The sequence below is a fragment of the Rhinoraja longicauda genome, chromosome 11, assembly GCF_053455715.1.
Source record: "Rhinoraja longicauda isolate Sanriku21f chromosome 11, sRhiLon1.1, whole genome shotgun sequence".
Taxonomy (NCBI): domain Eukaryota; kingdom Metazoa; phylum Chordata; class Chondrichthyes; order Rajiformes; family Arhynchobatidae; genus Rhinoraja; species Rhinoraja longicauda.
The window spans coordinates 9,875,859-9,893,329 of NC_135963.1; the positions used below are offsets into that span (position 1 = coordinate 9,875,859).

General features: G+C 39.8%; 2 protein-coding genes across 4 annotated transcripts in view; one reads left to right on the forward strand and one right to left on the reverse strand.

Annotated features, from left to right (window-relative positions):
* Window positions 1–593: 593 nt before the first annotated feature.
* On the forward strand, window positions 594–9,151 carry c11h1orf146 (chromosome 11 C1orf146 homolog). The gene is made up of 4 exons (XM_078408216.1): window positions 594–735; window positions 3,528–3,699; window positions 5,719–5,797; window positions 6,862–9,151. Exons 1-4 carry the CDS (start codon window positions 609–611, stop codon window positions 6,982–6,984), a joined length of 501 nt encoding a protein of 166 aa, XP_078264342.1. The 5' UTR covers window positions 594–608; the 3' UTR covers window positions 6,985–9,151.
* glmna (glomulin, FKBP associated protein a) overlaps window positions 7,155–17,471 on the reverse strand; it is a 44,520-nt gene continuing 34,203 nt past the window's right edge. For all 3 annotated transcript variants that reach the window (XM_078408213.1, XM_078408215.1, XM_078408214.1), the window contains exons 14-19: window positions 17,013–17,097; window positions 15,652–15,761; window positions 11,176–11,239; window positions 9,180–9,306; window positions 8,780–8,862; window positions 7,155–8,669 (exon numbers count right to left, since the gene is read on the reverse strand). In XM_078408213.1, coding sequence (XP_078264339.1) covers window positions 8,544–8,669; window positions 8,780–8,862; window positions 9,180–9,306; window positions 11,176–11,239; window positions 15,652–15,761; window positions 17,013–17,097 — 595 coding nt within the window. In that variant the 3' untranslated portion in view covers window positions 7,155–8,543. The remainder of the gene's footprint in view (window positions 8,670–8,779; window positions 8,863–9,179; window positions 9,307–11,175; window positions 11,240–15,651; window positions 15,762–17,012; window positions 17,098–17,471) is intronic.

Sequence of the window (17,471 nt, forward strand, 5' to 3'; positions counted from 1 at the left end):
GCGCAGCGGTAGAGTTGCTGCCTTGCAGCGAATGCAGCGCCGGAGACTCAGGTTCAATCCTGACTACGGGTACTGTAAGGAGTTTGTACGTTCTCCCCGTGACCTGCGTGGGTTTTCTCCGAGATCTTCAGTTTCCTCCCACACTCCAAAGACGTACAGGTATGTAGGTTAATTGACTGGGTAAATGTAAAAAATTGTCCCTAGTGTGTGTAGGATAGTGTTAATGTGCGGGGATCGCTGGGCGGTGCGGACTTGGTGGGCCGAAAAGGCCAGTTTCCGCGCTGTATCTGAAATATGAAAATAAATAATATGAATTTATCAGGCCAAGCAGTGTCCGTGGAAGCAAATTAATGGTCAACGTTTCAGGTCAAAATCCTGCAATAGAGTTCCTCCAGCAGTTCGAGGTTTTTTTATCTCCAGGTCCCCCTCGTATCTTCAATCTCTTGCATCTCCAATATTTTAGCTGAACTTTGTCATATAATTTTCAGTACATTTTTGATATATTGAAGGAAATTGCAGGAAATTATTTTGTGTATTGTAACAGCAAACTTAATTAACCTTTGGATATTTGTTTATATTTAGTCAGTGTTGTTTTGGATTTTACCAAAATGAAATGTATTTTGCTTTTCACATTTTTCCAGCGTCACGATGCAATTTTGTCTTTGTCAAGGGAGCACCAGCGAATTAGATTCTCTGACTCTGTAGTAACTGGATCAATCATCTTCCCACTTTCTGGTAAAATTAATTAAACTAGTAGTATATAATAGTTTTATTCTGCAGCTACAATAGAAAATGCATTAGTCTAATAAATTATTTTCCACTATTACTCTGATTTTGCTATTCAACCACTTTGCAACAATTTGGATTTTTTTACAATACTTCAAGCAAAAATTATAGTGTAGTTCATCCTTTTCTGCAGTCTATTAATTGTAAACATTAGTATTTAATTAATACCTAGAGTTCAAAAGGAGTGTTGAATGCCTGATCTAAACTTAATCATTGGCTTTATCTGATAATCAAAGTTGTGCCCATGCAAACTAAAAAATATCTCTAAAAGATTGTTTTGAAGCAAGCAAAAGAATACTATGAAACTTGCTGTAATTGGGAGTCTGATGGGATTGTCATTACATGACTGCACTTGTAACCAGAGGTCTTTTTCAAACAACTACGTTATGTAGCTATGGTTAAATTCAAGTAAATAAGTAAATCTGAAGCTATAAGTAATAATAGCAAAAACACTGGATTGCCATAATAAGTCTGATTCATTAATGTCCTTCAGAGGAGGTAAAAGGCTACTGATATGACTTGTGATTCCAATCTCACCAACATGGTTGACTTTTAACTGCCTTTGAAATGCATGAACAAACCACTTAGATGAGGGCCTTTAAGGATAAACAATGCTGACAGTACTAGCACTATCCAGATATCTTGAATAAATAACAATTTTGTAAATTAATTTCAATAAAAGGATATTGTTTTAGGAAGAATAATGAGGCCACACAAAGTGCGTAGATATGATTCTGAGGTGGATTTTAGAACAAAGATGTCTAGAAGTACAGGTACACATTAGTAAAATTAGTTATTTAAGTATTAATAAGAACATAAAGCAGTATGCAGCAAGATTAATTTATGCAAAGTGTTAAGAGTTGACAAAAGCAGAAAATAGGGCTTGTGGTAAACAATTATACACCTCCCTCCAGGCTGGTGTTTTTTGGAGGCAAATGCTGAAACCACAATTTTTGATATATTTGTGCAGGAGTGTGATGTGTTTAGTGGAGGGGGTGGTAAAAGTGGTCTTCAGGAAGACATAGATGGGTGAAATGTTCTTGTGGCAGATGAAATACAATCCAGAAAGTATTTTGGCAGGAAGAACATGAAAGTGGACAAAATTGTGTAATTCAGAAAGCAATTTAGGAACATGGAGATAAATGCATATACGTCATAAGGGGGTCATAAAATGATAGGAGCAGAATGATTCTGTTTATGACCCTGTGCTCTCGTGTTGGTGTCCCTTGCACCAAATGATCAAGACATTTTGTTTTATTTTGGAAACAAGAAGCCGTTCTCCTACTGTGTACATTGTCAACTGAAAGTATTGTTAACAGTACACCTGTCCAACTTAGAAAGAAGCAGAGGAAAAAGATTCAGGGCTGCAGTGACCTTCACAGTCATCAGCACACTGTGCCTCTGGAGGCTATCTTGAAACTGGTGCCATAATTCTGACATCTCTGCTGAATTTCAGTCAAGTCCAAATAATTGCATTGTGCTTAAAAATCACCAGGGTAATGGAGGGTGAGAGTTCTCGAAAATATAGCTTTTCTGCTCTGGAAACCTTGCAGTTTTTTGCATCCTCTTCTTCCTTCAAATGATTTAACAAATGCCCACAAGAACCTCTATTCTGGGCAGAAACATAAAGTTACCTCAGATTCTCTGCCAATTTTCTTGACCAACAAACTTCATAGCAATAGTAAGAAATGTGAAGTTTTGTTTATGATTTGCAAAAATGCAATTTAAATACCAGTTTCTGGTTGTCACTTCAACCAATAAGGCTCAGCTGCATAATTGAGTGTAATTTTTTTTGGCATTGATATGAATTGATGTAGCCAAACGTTAACAGCATAATTACACAATCATTGCAGCTTCATTTTTTAATTACTCTGCCTACGGTTGCCAGCAAGAAATGCAAAAAATGGTCAGACAGCTGGAGTAGTGGAAGTGGGCTTGTGTTCTGGCACTGAGAATATTATTAACCTACATCATGACCTTGATATATTGTTTTCTAAGAAATTGCACAGTCAAGAGAGCAGCAAGGATAAATGGTGACTTTCTCCAATTAAATACTGGGAAGGTTCAATCTCCCAAAATAATTTCCATGCATTCACCACCAGAATCTGCTAGCATTGTCAACAAGTACGTCTTGTTTGATCTTGACTTTAGATTTTGACCCCTATAGCCTTTCCAACACAAACTGCTTATTTTCACCCCCACACTACTAGTCTGCCACTGCCCTACATGACTTCTCCTAAAGCCTTCATTCCTGTTCTCATCTATAAATTCCATGAATATCCTGGATTTATATTATTCTGCTGATATTCATTGTGTACAAAATAGGCAAATGATCTTTAAACTTGAATTCTTCAAAATGTTTATTATATGTCAGACTAGATGAGAGGAGCAAAATTTAAAGATTTGTGATACATGGTTTTTTTTTTACAAAGAATGGTGGGTGTCTGGAACATGCTGCCAGGGGTGGTGATGGCAGATATGATAGTGGCATTTAAGTGGTCTTTGGATTGGCACATGGATATGCAGAGAATGGAGGGATATTGATCAAATCCAGGCAGATGGAATTGATTTAGCTTGGCATCACGTTTGGCATGGACATTGTGGGCTGAAGGGCCTGTCCCTGTGCTGCACTGCTCTATGTTCTAGATGCTGACAAAAAAATACATGATTTACTCAGATTTTCTCCCATTTTGGAAACACTGAATTTTTGTAATATTAGGCATCTTTTTTCATTTTTACAGGCGTCGCATTTATTATTATAGGGACTCAAGATTTCTGTGATAGTTCTACAGAAACAAAGCTGATGGAGCGCATTGAGCAGTTTGTCCGCATTCATCGAAACAGTTTCCTGATTTTGACTGCAGGCCTGTATGGTCAGAAAGAGTGGGATGTACTATTTAAAATTCAGCTAAGGTACTTACTGTGTAAATGAGCTATTTCAGAACTTTATTATTTACATATCTAAAGGCTATTCATGATCTAGAGACATTCTCTTTAAACTGAGCTCAATATCCTAGCAAAAAAATCTTACTGGTTATATTAATGATACATGTTTACGCCATTAAATGACATTTTATGAATAACACAACTATCGAAGGAAATTGAAAACCTAATTCAAAAACCTAATACTTCTATTATATATAATCTAATTCAAAAAAAGGCTCCTAAACAAGGAATTCATATACCAAGGCAAAAATGGGAAACGGATTTGAATATTAATATTGATGGAACAAATTGGTCAAAACTATGTCTTGACAGTATGAAAAATACAATAAATGTTCGGTTTAGACTAGTACAATATAACTTTCTGCATCAATTATATATCACACCACAAAAATTAAAGAGAATAAATTCAAGTTTATCTGACCAATGTTTTCGGTGCAATCAAGAAATTGGTACTTTTTTTCATTCTACTTGGTCCTGTTCAAAAATACAACCTTTTTGGACAAACTTAAGAAGTTTTTTAGAACAGATTATCGGAATACAACTTCCATACAACCCAAGATTTTTGTTATTGGGTGATGTTGAAGGAATAAGACCACAACTTAAAATGAATAAATATCAGAAAGAATTTATAAAAATTGCATTAGCAGTAGCCAAAAAACTATCGCAGTTACTTGGAAATCTGATTCCTATTTAAGTATGGACCTTTGGAATAATGAAATTTCTAACTGTATCCCACTTGAAAAAATTACTTATAATTTAAGGAACAAATATGATACTTTTTTAAATATCTGGTGTCCTTATCTACAAAAGAGGGGCCTATATATATAGAAGAATTGTTCATATTCACAATGGTTCTTTTGGGAGAGATGTATATACATATACAGTTTATTCTGTTTGGAATTCCATAGGGCGTGTGCAGGACCCCCAACAACCAGGCAGTCTTTAATCTTTTTTTCTTTTCTTCCTTTTTCTTATTTGGGGTTAGTATAAGGGGGGTGGGGGGAAGGGTTTGTTTTCTAAAAAGTTCTGTTAAAAAATAAAAAATTTAAAATTTAAAAAATAAAAATAAAAATAACACAACTATTCAATTTTCAAATAACACTTGGAGAACAAGTATCGAAATAAATTGCAAAAAATCAATATGTTTTAGCTGACAAGCAGAAACTGTTGACTTTCGGTGTGTAAATCAGTGTTGTTTGTCATGCCAAAGATATTACCTTTTTGGAAAAGCTTTATAAAGGAAAACATTTCCAGTCTTCATCGACTACACTCAATAACCTGGATGAGAAGGCAAGAGAACGATTGCAGTGTAAAACTACGAATGGTGGCTGCATCTTTTTTCTGTGTAACTGACAAGCATTTGGTGTAAAATTTGATAACTTCATCTTTGAAATTTGGCATCTAGCTGGAAGAGGCATATCTAGATTTTTGTCTGTAGCCCAAAGAAGAACAGAGAAGAAAGTACAGTCGTGGTTTGCCATTATGCAGAGATAGGGGAGAGGGGGTGAGAAGGGAGTGTTATGTTTGAGGTTTACCGTTGTTCAAACAAAGTTATCATTCGTCAACTTAAAAAGTCCTGTAAAAGCTAAATGAAAGTTTTTGGTGGGAGTGAGAGACCAAGATTGAACAGGTTATTGTTGAAACAAAGAACTGCAGATGCCGGTTTACCAAACAAAAAGTGCTGGAGTAATTCAGCGGGTCAAGATGAATCTTTGAATGTTCTTCATCTTCTAATAGCATGAGAACTTTTAGATTCTGCTTACTATCTCAACTAACAGACAGCAATAGTCATGCAGACATGGGCAACTAAGTACCATCAACTTTGGCAAGCTTACTCAAGAACAAAATTATCCACAAAATAACTTAGCATCAAGAAATTATTACAAAAGCTAATCTATTTCTACAAATAACCCAACTATTTATTGTGTATCATTGATTTCTTTTGACTAACACTGAGCTATTGCATTACATAAGGATGTTTTTTAGATTTCTAGGTAATAATCTGAAAATCATACCTTCACATAATACCGGTGATGTAGTCAAGAGCATGCTCACTTTAGCCAAGGTAAGTATACTTTGAACAACTAGGATTTAATTGAACTTTGAGTCTTATATACAGTGCACGCAAAGTACTCGGATCCCTTCACTTTTTCCACATTTTGCTACGTTACAACCTTATTTTAAAATGGATTAGATTTTTTTTTTATCATCAATCTACACATAACAATCTACACCCCATAATAAAAAAGCAAAAACAGCTTTTGCAAAGTAATTAAAAAGAAATAACTGAAATATCACATTTCCATAAGTATTCAGACCCTTTACTCAGTACTTTGTTGAGGCACCTTTGGCAGCGATTACAGCCTTAAGTCTTCTTGGGTATGACGCTACAAGCTTGGCACACCTGTATTTGGGTAATTTCTCCCATTCTTCTCTGCAGATCCCCTCAAGCTCTGTCAGGTTGGATGGGGAGAGTTGATGCAGCTTTTTTCAGGTCCCTCCAGATCGGTTCGATCGGGTTCAAGCTCTGGCTGGGCCACTCAAGGACATTCACAGACTTGTCACGAAGCCGCTCCTGCATTGTCTTGGCTGTGTGCTTAGGGTTGTTGTCCTGTTGGAAGGTGAACCTCTGCCCCAGTCTGAGGTCCAGAACGCTCTGGAGGTTTTCATCTGGAGGTTTGCTCTGTTCATCTTTCCCTCGAAAAAAATCTAAACACCTGATTTTGCTTTTTTATTATGGGGTATTGTGTGTAGATTGATTTAAAAAAAGAATTTAATCCATTGTAAAATAAGGCTGTAACGTAACAAAATGTGGAAAAGGTGGTCTGAATACTTCCTGAATGCACTGTATTAATGCTCCTAAACATGCAAAATGAAGCAGCTGCTTAGTTAAATTTTCTAAAGATTACTGTAGTACTGATGTGATAGTGATAACAATAGAAGTGGAATTTGTATAAAAGCTTCATTGAACTTACCAATGAGAGCATTTTAGCAGTGGGGTTTCAAACTTTTTATTTTGTTTGAGGACCGACACTACTGTTGGCTGTTGTGTATTATGAATCTGCAGTAATGTTGCTTGTACAATGTTTCAAACATGGTCAGTGATTCAAGTATGTATTCCTTATGAAGGTGACGTGCAAACCACACGCGGACAGTGTTCGTGATCGCATCGCCATGAGCCGAGCTCAGATTATTGAACGTAGCCCTGTCTGGGAAATGCTACACAAGCGACAGCTAAACTTTCTCCAGTGAAATAAGTTGTATTAGTTTCAAAAGTATGTTTGTGGCCAACATGATTGATTAAGATAGTTGAAAATAAAATGTTTGTTGAAAAATTAATATTGATTCACAGACTGTATATCATTCATAATATTCTTATAATTGAAATACATTGGCCTTTAAAAAAGCTAGATAATAATTTGCTCATTTAGAGGCAGAACCCAACAATGTTTCCATAAAAGATGTAGATCATTACATCATTTACTAGTATCCCGAATTACTTATGTAAAATGTGGCCAGATTTGTCGTTGACCTACTTTTAAAAGTACCAAAGGCATAATACTTAATAGTTAAAAATGTGATAATACAATAAAAACAAGTTTCAGGGTGATAGCAAATAACTGTTCCAGACTTGTGTGGAGTAGAAACACTGGCCAATACTAGTTGGGAGGGTTGCCCAGTTTCTACATTAGCAAGTTCAAGAAGTGAGCAGGTGTTGTTTATTCCTTGTTGGGGCTTTCCAAAGCTAGCTTGTCCAGAGTGCGAGATACTTCAAATACCATTGAGGAAAAATAAAATGCATTAGTGAATGAAAATGAATGACAAACATTACGACATTTAAATCGGTTCACAGAGTAAAGACATATTAGAGCTAAAACAGAGTATCGGTAAAACTGAGGATTAAAAAAAAGAATTTCGTGAGAGATAGAAGGCATTGATAAATATATGAAAATATGAGAGTATTCTCACGAGAAACAAACAAACGGGGTACTGATTGAGAGTGATCAGCCATGATCGCATTGAATGGCGGTGCTGGCTCGAAGGGCTGAATGGCCTACTCCTGCACCTATTGTCTATTGTCAAACAGATTCCATAGGTATGTTTTCCTCTTGATGTAAATTATTTGGCTTCTACTCAAACTTGATGCAGCATGCAATAATTTGGAATTTAACAATATGGAACATTAATGGTACAAGCTCATATCCCTGCTCCATACTCAGTAAGCTTTTGAACCGATAGCTTTTATGGTATATGTGGTTCTAAACTGCAGTGTGAACTACCAAAACATGTAGGTCTTAATCAAGGCCAATTAAAATTGCATTGTCAGGAACATGTAATAACAGTGATGCACATACAGAGTGGTGAGAACTATATACATATTTTATTGCTTTTTAGTGTATTTTGAAATAACTTGAGTAAGAAAAATATTTTTCTCTCCTAACTGATGCCGACACACTGCAAGAAAAGCATTTTCTAAAAGTTCATCAGCCATTTTTCTTAATTATGTCCCCACTGATTTAACCAACCGCAAATGGTACAATCATTCGAAACCTAAGTAATACATTGAAAATGGAGGGATTTTTCTTAAGTCACATGTAGAACTGCATTGAGATGATACAACATTTTTTTTCTGGGAGAGCAGGTTCAGTACATCTGCTTCACAATAAAAATATTTGAAAAAATCATATACGGACTGATTTGAACAACTTAAATAATAGCATACAAAATGAATCCCTCCAGGAAGAACAGTAGTTTGGAATAAAAGATCAAACATTACATTTGCATAGTATCCACACTTTTTCCTTGTAAATCTAAAATGCACTATCAGTCACATTTTTATTCTCCGCTCCGGATTTCATTTTTAACTCCATCAGCTCTTCTATTCGGGCCTGTATACTCTCCATTACATCAAATGTGTAGATAGCTGACTGCAGAACCTAAAATGACAAGTTAACATGTGAAATAATGTTACATTATGGTTAAATTGAGGTAAAACATACATTAAAAGTGATACAAGTAAAAACAATTTAAGAATCAAGATGTTTACCTCCAGTTGCATGGCGTTTGTCATTTTTGGTAACGTTTTACCACCAACTGTCAAGGAACATCGTGTTTCATGATTTGGAGCATCTGAAATTATTAAGGTGAAATAAATTCTGTGTTTAGCAAATTATACTGAAGTTTCCAGTATTGCTTTCAACCTGCATTTTATCAAAAAAATAGTTTTTCTCACTGCTTAGCTAGGAAAATGTGTTTTTGTTCTGCAGAAGCATGAATTTGATAATCTTGTCACTGTGTTTCACTGTAGTATTTTGATTTGGAATGTCAAATATGATATATGGTTTCTAATTAATGCTAACAAATGGCAGACAGGAGGCACATTTGTGAAAGCAAGACAGTTGTACAATTTTAAATAAACCATAAAACAAAGCTGAAATAAAACAAACCTTTAATTTTCCGATTCTCCTTTTTGTTTCTGATCTCTGCTTCATAATGAGCCTTTGACATATTCACACCAGTTCGCAGTGGCTTCAGAAATTTTTCAATCCAGAAAAGATCAGTCCATAATCCAGTCTGAAAGATTTAAAATTGAATAACTAGTCTGGCAGAATAAAGAATGCTAGAATTGAAAGAGGGAAGTTATACATTCAATCCTTTACAAAAAATGGATTTATTTAAATTTTAAATTTTATAATACTGCTGTGATTTCAGCAGGACATTACTTACATCCAATCTTCCACGTAACTGATTATGTGGCCCAAATCGCAGGGATTTGTATGAAAGGTGTGCCTGCTATTTTCGGCACCTACTAGGAATTCACCAACAGGAGCACTTGGATGGTGAAGTGGCACCTTGCTTCCCAGAGCCTAATGACCAGCAGTTGTAGAAAATCATATGCTGATTTTTTGTTAGAAAGGATCTTTAGATAAGGATCTCTTCAAACAGAAAAGAGCCAGGTTAAAAGTCTGATGCTGCCTGATACGACCATGTTTTTACATGTGTGTTTTTGTATGTGCATGTGTCAGTTGATGGAGAGGAAAATATATTCATTATCATATTTAAGTCCGATATGCAGTAGGGGGTCTGATTACAATTTAATGGAAATCTGGCATCTGAATTCAGAAGGCCTTCTATTTTAGGAAAAGCAGACATGCTCCATTCGTCTCGAGTCAAACATGATGCTTCTTATCTGCCGAGACTCCTTGCTTCTGCAATTAGTGATTGACACCCTCCTTCCTAAGTAGAGTCATACAGCACAGACACAGGCCCTTCGGTGCAACTTGTCCACATTGACCAAGAGGCTACATCTAAACTCCCCGACATACGATATTTTGACTTTGCGATGGTGCAAACAGCAGCGACCCATAGCGAGCCGCAGCTCACTTCCGGCCACGTGATCAGGTGTATTAAATGCATTTCGACTTGCGCTATTTTCGGTTTCCGATGGGTTTCTCGGAACATAGCCCCATCGTAAGTTGAGGAGCACATGTAGTTCTATTTGCCCATGTTTGGCCCATATGCCTCTAAACCTTTCCTATCTATGTACCTACCCAAATGTCATTTAATTGCTGTTATAGTACCTGCCTCAACTATCTCCTCTGGCTGGTTGTTCCATTTACCCACCACCCTCTGACTGAAAAGGTTGCCCCTCAGGTTGCTATTAAATCCTTCCTCTCTCACCTTAAACCTAGGTCCTCTGGTTCTTGATGTCCTTACTCCCTATAAAAGACTCTGGCCATTAACCCTATCAATTCACCGCATGATATTACAATCCTCTCTAAGATCACCCCTCAGCCTCCTGAGCTCCTGGGGATAAAGTCCTAGCTTGCTCATTCTCTCCCTATAGCTCAGAACTTCGAGTCCTGGCAACATAAATCTTCTCTGCACGCTTTCAGGATTAATGACAAACTAATCATGTCATGTCAACCAAGTTACGCCAATCCTGACCTTTTTGCTCTCCATAGTTGGGCTCTGATCCAGTCTTGATATCCAGTGAGCACCCTGGTTTTTCTGATGGCCAGCTGGTCAATTTGAGCACTGCTCTTAGGGATGTCCACATCCCAAAATACTGCAATCCCCTATACTTCTATGCATCGAGCACAATATATCAAGTCTTGGATTGAAGGCACTCAGCATCAAAACAATACAATTAGACGATGCATTTGGGAGACCTCACAGCATTAGAGACCCAGGCCTGATCCTAACCTACATTCTGTCTATGTTCTACCTGTGACCATGTGGGTTTCCTCTGGTTTCTCCCACATCCCAAAGACATGTGGTTTTGTAGGTTAATTGCCCTCCTTAAATTGCCCCTACTGTGTAAGGAATGAATGTGAAAATGGGATAACACACTGAGTCAAAGAGCTTGTTTCCTAGCTGTATCAATCAATGTACAAAAACGACATGAATATGCAAGATCTCTTTCATTTACCAAATACTTACTTGATTCTCCCATTCATTATCCCTGATTACAAGGTACCTCAGAAGATTCAGTGATTCCATGATCCTAATACCAATAGAAAAACAAATTGTCAATTCCAGGTTAACAACTTTACTTCGCAACTTATTCTTCCCTATTTATCATATAACAACATATAACATATAACAACTACAGCATGGAAACAGGCCTGTCCGGCCCTACCAGTCCACGCCGACCATTCTCCCTGACCTAGTCTCATCTACCTGCACTCAGACCATAACCCTCCAATCCCCTCCTATCTATATACCTATCCAATTTACTTTTAAATAATAAAATCGAGCCAGCCTCCACCACTTCCACCGGAAGCCCATTCCATACAGCCACAACCCTCTGAGTAAAGAAGTTCCCCCTCATGTTACCCCTAAACCTTTGTCCCTCAATTCTGAAGCTATGTCCCCTTGTTGGAATCTTCCCCACTCTCAAAGGGAAAAGCCTACCCACGTCAACTCTGTCCGTCCCTCTCAAAATTTTAAAAACCTCTATCAAGTCCCCCCTCAACCTTCTACGCTCCAAAGAATAAAGACCCAACCTGTTCAACCTCTCTCTGTAGCCTAAGTGCTGAAACCCAGGCAACATTCTAGTAAATCTCCTCTGTACCCTCTCCATTTTGTCGACATCCTTCCTATAATTTGGCGACCAGAACTGCACACCATACTCCAGATTCGGCCTCACCAATGCCCTGTACAATTTCAACATTACATCCCAACTTCTATACTCGATGCTCTGATTTATAAAGGCAAGCATACCAAACGCCTTCTTCACCACCCTATCCACATGAGATTCCACCTTCAGGGAACAATGCACAGTTATTCCCAGATCCCTCTGTTCCACTGCATTCCTCAATTCCCTACCATTTACCCTGTACGTCCTATTTTGATTTGTCCTACCAAAATGCAGCACCTCACACTTATCACTTATGTGTATGTGTGGTGGGGGTGTGTGGTGTGTGGTGGGGGTGTGGGGTGGGGTGGGGGGGTGGGGCGGGGGGAAACCTTTATTTTATTAGGTCTCTTCCCCGGGGCGCGGCTCGGCTGCGGGCCTTAACATTGCCGGCGCAGCTCGGCTGCGGGACGTTTCAGTGCCCGGTGCGGCTCGGCTGCGGGCCTTAACATTGCCGGCGCAGCTCGGCTGCGGGACGTTTCAGTGCCCGGTGCGGCTCGGCTGCGGGCCTTAACATTGCCGGCGCAGCTCGGCTGCGGGACGTTTCAGTGCCCGGTGCGGCTCGGCCGCTGGACTTAACATCGCCCGGTGCGGCCGCGGGACGTTTCAGTGCCCGGTGTGGCCGCGGGACGTTTCAGTGCCCGGTGCGGCTCGGCCGCTGGACTTAACATCGCCCGGTGTGGCCGCGGGACGTTTCAGTGCCCGGTGTGGCCGCGGGACGTTTCAGTGCCCGGTGTGGCCGCGGGACGTTTCAATGCCCGGTGCGGCTCGGCCGCTGGACTTAACATCGCCCGGTGTGGCCGCGGGACGTTTCAGTGCCCGGTGCGGCTTGGCCGCTGGACTTAACATCGTCAGCGCTGTTCGGCCGCGGGACGTTTCAGTGCCCGGTGCGGCTCGGCCGTTGGACTTAACATCGCCCGGTGTGGCCGCGGGACGTTTTGGTGCCCGGGGCGGCTCGGCCGGGGGGCCTTCCATCCCCTTGCGGGGGCTGTGCGTGTCGTTTGCCTCGGTAGGGGTCGAGCTGCCTGTCCGTGGGTGCGGGGGGAAGAGAGGGGAAGTTTTGTTGCCTCCATCACAGTGAGGGGGTGTTTGGAGTCACTGTGATGGATGTTTGTGTTGGGGTCGGGTGTCCTGTGTTCTTTTCTTTTTGCTGTATTTTGTGTGACTGCTGAAATTTCGCTCGGTGTTGTGCCGAGTGACAATAAAGTGTTGTTATGTTATGTTATGTTATTAAATTCCATCTGCCATCTTTCAGCCCACCCTTCCAAAAGGCCCAAGTCTCTCTGTAGACTTTGAAAATCTACCTCACTATCAACTACTCCACCTATCTTAGTATCATCTGCATATTTACTAATCCAATTTGCCACACCATCATCCAGATCATTAATGTAAATGACAAACAACAGTGGACCCAACACAGATCCTTGGGGCACTCCACTAGACACTGGCCTCCAACCTGACATACAATTGTCAACCGTTACCCTCTGGTATCTCCCATTCAGCCATTGTTGAATCCATCTTGCAACCTCACTATTAATACCCAACGATTTAACCTTCTTAATCAACCTTCCATGTGGAACCTTGTCAAATGCCTTACTGAAGTCCATATAGACAACATCCACAGCCTTGCCCTTATCAATTTCCCTGGTAACCTCTTCAAAAAATTCAAGAAGATTAGTCAAACATGACCTTCCAGGCACAAATCCATGTTGACTGTTTCTAATCAGGCCTTGATTATCCAAATAATTATATATATTGTCCCTAAGTATCTTTTCCATTAATTTTCCCACCACAGACGTCAAACTAATAGGTCTATAATTGCTAGGTTTACTTTTAGAACCTTTTTTAAACAAAGGCACAACATGCGCAATGCGCCAATCTTCCGGCACCATCCCTGTTTCTAATGACGTTTGAAATATTTCCGTCATAGCCCCTGCTATTTCTGCACTAACTTCCCTCAATGTCCATGGGAATATCCTATCAGGACCTGGAGACTTATCCACTTTTATATTCTTCAAAAGTGTCCGTACCTCCTCTTCTTTAATCCTCCTAATTTCCATCACTATACTTGTTTCGCTTACCTCACATAATTCAATATCCTTCTCCTTATCATCAAGATTTCATTCTTTTTCTACTCATCACCAGAAATATGTTTGCTGTGCACAAGTAGATTTTCATTTATTCTATAGTGATTACATTTTAAAAGAACTTCATTGGTTCCCAAAACTTTGGAATACTCTAAAACTGGTATGTGCTATTGAGATCTAATTATTTAATAACTAAAAGAGATGGGCTCCTCCAATAGAAGTTGGAAGTTACCAGTCAGCAGTTCTGCCAAAAAATCAGAACGCTTTCTCTTCCGTTGCTCGTATCCGACTAGTTAACTGCTCATGCTTTCCCAACATCTCAATTCCATCTTGTACCTCTTGTGCAGTTCCTTCCGAACAACATCCAAGAAACTTTGCACGCTCTTCACCACCCATCTCTTCATTATGCAAGCCCCCATTGCCTCATCTCGAGTATGGACATCCAGTCCCTCTACATCTCCACTCCTCACCAGGAAGGCCTCAGGGACCCCTGGTTCTTCCTTGAATCAGTACACCTCAATTCACTCTCCACCCCCTGGCTGAACTTGTCCTCACCCTTAACAATCTCTCTTTTGACTCCTTTCACTTTGCCTGTCTTTTTGTTGGTTACATTGAACACTCCTTGTTCCAAACGTACCCCAACTCTTCCTCCACAACTCTGACACCACTCTCCCTTTTCTCAATCTCTCTGTCTCCATCACAAGAAGGCAGACTATCCACTGACTCCCGCAGCAACCTCACCTACCCCCCCCCCCCCCCCCGCCTTGATCGAAGACACTATCCGTTTCTCTCAATTTCTCCTTCTCTACCACATCCGCTTCCAAGATGAGGCTTGTCACGTTTGGATATCTGACATGGCCTCTTTCTTTGGTAAACGTGGTTTCCTTCCTGCTGTCATGGATGGAGCCCTTGCCCATGTCTCCTCTGAGTCCTGCAGTTCAACTCTTTCTCCCCCTCCCCCTGACAGAAGGATAGAGCTTGCTTGGTCCTTACCTATTCCCAACAGGCTCCTCATCAAACACATTGTTCTTTGACATTTCTGCCACCTTCAACATAATCCCACAACGAGTCGCATCTTCTAGTCTCCACCCCTTCCTGCATTTTGTAGAGCACTCTCTCTGCAACTCCGCAGGACAGGGCAGCATCTCTGGAAAGAAGGAATGGGTGACGCTTCGGGTCGAGACCCATTCCTTCACTCATTCCGTCTCTCTAGAGATGCTGCCTGTCCCGCTCAGTTACTTCAGCTTTTTGTGTCTACCTTCGATTTAAACCAGCATCTGCAGTTACTTCCCACACTCGGCAACTCCTTGGTTCACATGTCCCTTCCCCACCCAAACCACCTCCTCCCCAAGTACTTCCCCTGCAACCACAGGAGATGTAACACCTGTCCCTACACCTCCTCTCTCACTTCCCTCCAGGGACCCCAGCAGCCATCCAGCTGAGACAGATCTTCATGTGTACCTCCTCCAACCTTGTCTGTTGCATTCAGTGCTCCTGAAGTGCCCCCCTTTACATTTGGTTTCACTAAAGTGGATGGAACTGAATTTCGGAAGCAGTGTACAATACACGGCCATTAATACATTTTCACGGGGTCCATGTATCCAAGGAAAAGTTTATTTCCCAAAGCACACTGCATTGACCCATTACTGCATGGCTAAAAGTTAATTCTACTAAACCAAGCATGAAACCTACCTGTCTGTGTTTTGAAGTAAATCTGTTTCAGCTCCTTCAGGAAGTGAAAGGACTAAGTGAAGAAGAGGAACCAGTTGTTGGCCTGAGAACCATATATTTCCATTGCTGACCTAGAAACAAAAACAAGTTTAAATTTACTAAAAGGGAGATCTTTTAGAATGAAATGTTGGGGAAAATAACAGAGATAACAAACTAGAAGGAAGGTGGAAAATGGCCAAACACTGGCATAACTATTGGTTGTAGAAGTGTGGCTTCCATCTGGAGCACCTCAACCTTAAGCACCATAAGCTTAAGTGAGTGGCTGAACAACATCACTATTAAGATGAAGCAGTGAAATCGCAGCTGCTTCAGGAGGTCCTGGAATCAACTGCAAATCCCAGAATAATGTGATTTTCTTGCACATATGTTTAGTTTTAGTTTAGAGAAACAGGCCAGTTTGATCGACCACGTCCATGCCAGTATCACTTGTTCACACTAGTTCTATGTTATCTCATTTTCAAAAACACTCCCTACACATTAGGGGCAATGTACAAAGGGCCAATTAACCTACAACCCGCACATGTTTAGGATGTGGGAGGAAACCCACGTGGGCACAGGAAATAACATCCAAACTCGAGGCAAGGACTGAATCTGGGTCTCTGACCCCATAGAACAACGGTTCTACCATCTGCGCCACTGTGCCAACCTTTATGCAGATACTCTCACTGAATGAAAAACCTATACCTCGGTCATTCCCTCTCATAAACTAAGTATATCCCAATCTACCTCATTGCGGCCCTTGAACTTAAAAAAAAAAAATCGGCATTTTCTTTGGACCTGTAACGCTGTACATTGCACACTGATTATTTTTCTCTTTGCACTATCTGATGTAATTATGTATGGCTTGATTGTACTTATGTATGGTAAGATCTGACTGAATAGCACATGAAATAATGTTTCTCCACTGTATCATCCAACTATAACCCAATACCAAGGGAATACCTACACCAGAAGGGTTGCAGTAGTTCATAAAGGCAGTTCATCATCACTCCTTGAGGGATATTTGGGTTGAGCAGCAATTTATGGCCTTTCTAGCATCACCCATATTTCAAAAATAAAATACAATGTGAGACTTTATGAAATGAACAATATTGCACAAAATATGTTTTAGATAAAATATACAAATAGATTATTACCATTATTTGCATGCACTGCCTCATGTTTGCACTGCATATCAAGGTTATCCAAATAATTCCTTTGTATGTACCTCATAAAGTAGGAATGTCAAATAATTGGCATCATATTTCGATCATTTAAAGGTGCAAACAATGGTATAAACCTATACTTACACAGAAAGATTATATGCCTAAGAACATGCTTACCTTCAATGCTAGATCAATCTGATTTTTAATATTTTGTATAATATAACCTTGTACTCCAGCATGATGAGTTGTCTTCAATAAACACCTGAAAAAATAACTGTTTTAATAGAAAATCTGATTGACAGTTTCAGTCCTAAGAGCCTAATTCTCCATGTTTATTTCTTCCATTACCTAGCGCATATTCTGAAATATCTTAAAAAATGGAGTTACAATTCTGTTGAAGCACTCGCACTGCAACATGGTTCCCATAATAATGCAATACATTAGAATAATCTCAAAGTTCAAAATCCTCTTTAGCATTGCAATGAGACTTCTGTAGAATTATTATGACTCCTTTGGCCTGCAGTTCAGTAATTTGAGATGACTGAACATGTAAAGCTTGAACCACAACAGCGAAGCTTCAGTTACTTAATGAAATGTATTTTCCATCAATCATACTTATGTGCCTTGATGCTACTT

Excerpts from the sequence above, each read along its gene's own strand:
- c11h1orf146 (XM_078408216.1), top strand. The coding sequence starts at position 609 with ATGAAATGTATTTTGCTTTTCACATTTTTCCAGCGTCACGATGCAATT. Across the intron at positions 736-3,527 it reads AATCATCTTCCCACTTTCTG|GCGTCGCATTTATTATTATA; the intron begins GTAAAATTAATT and ends TCATTTTTACAG. Across the intron at positions 3,700-5,718 it reads CTATTTAAAATTCAGCTAAG|ATTTCTAGGTAATAATCTGA; the intron begins GTACTTACTGTG and ends GATGTTTTTTAG.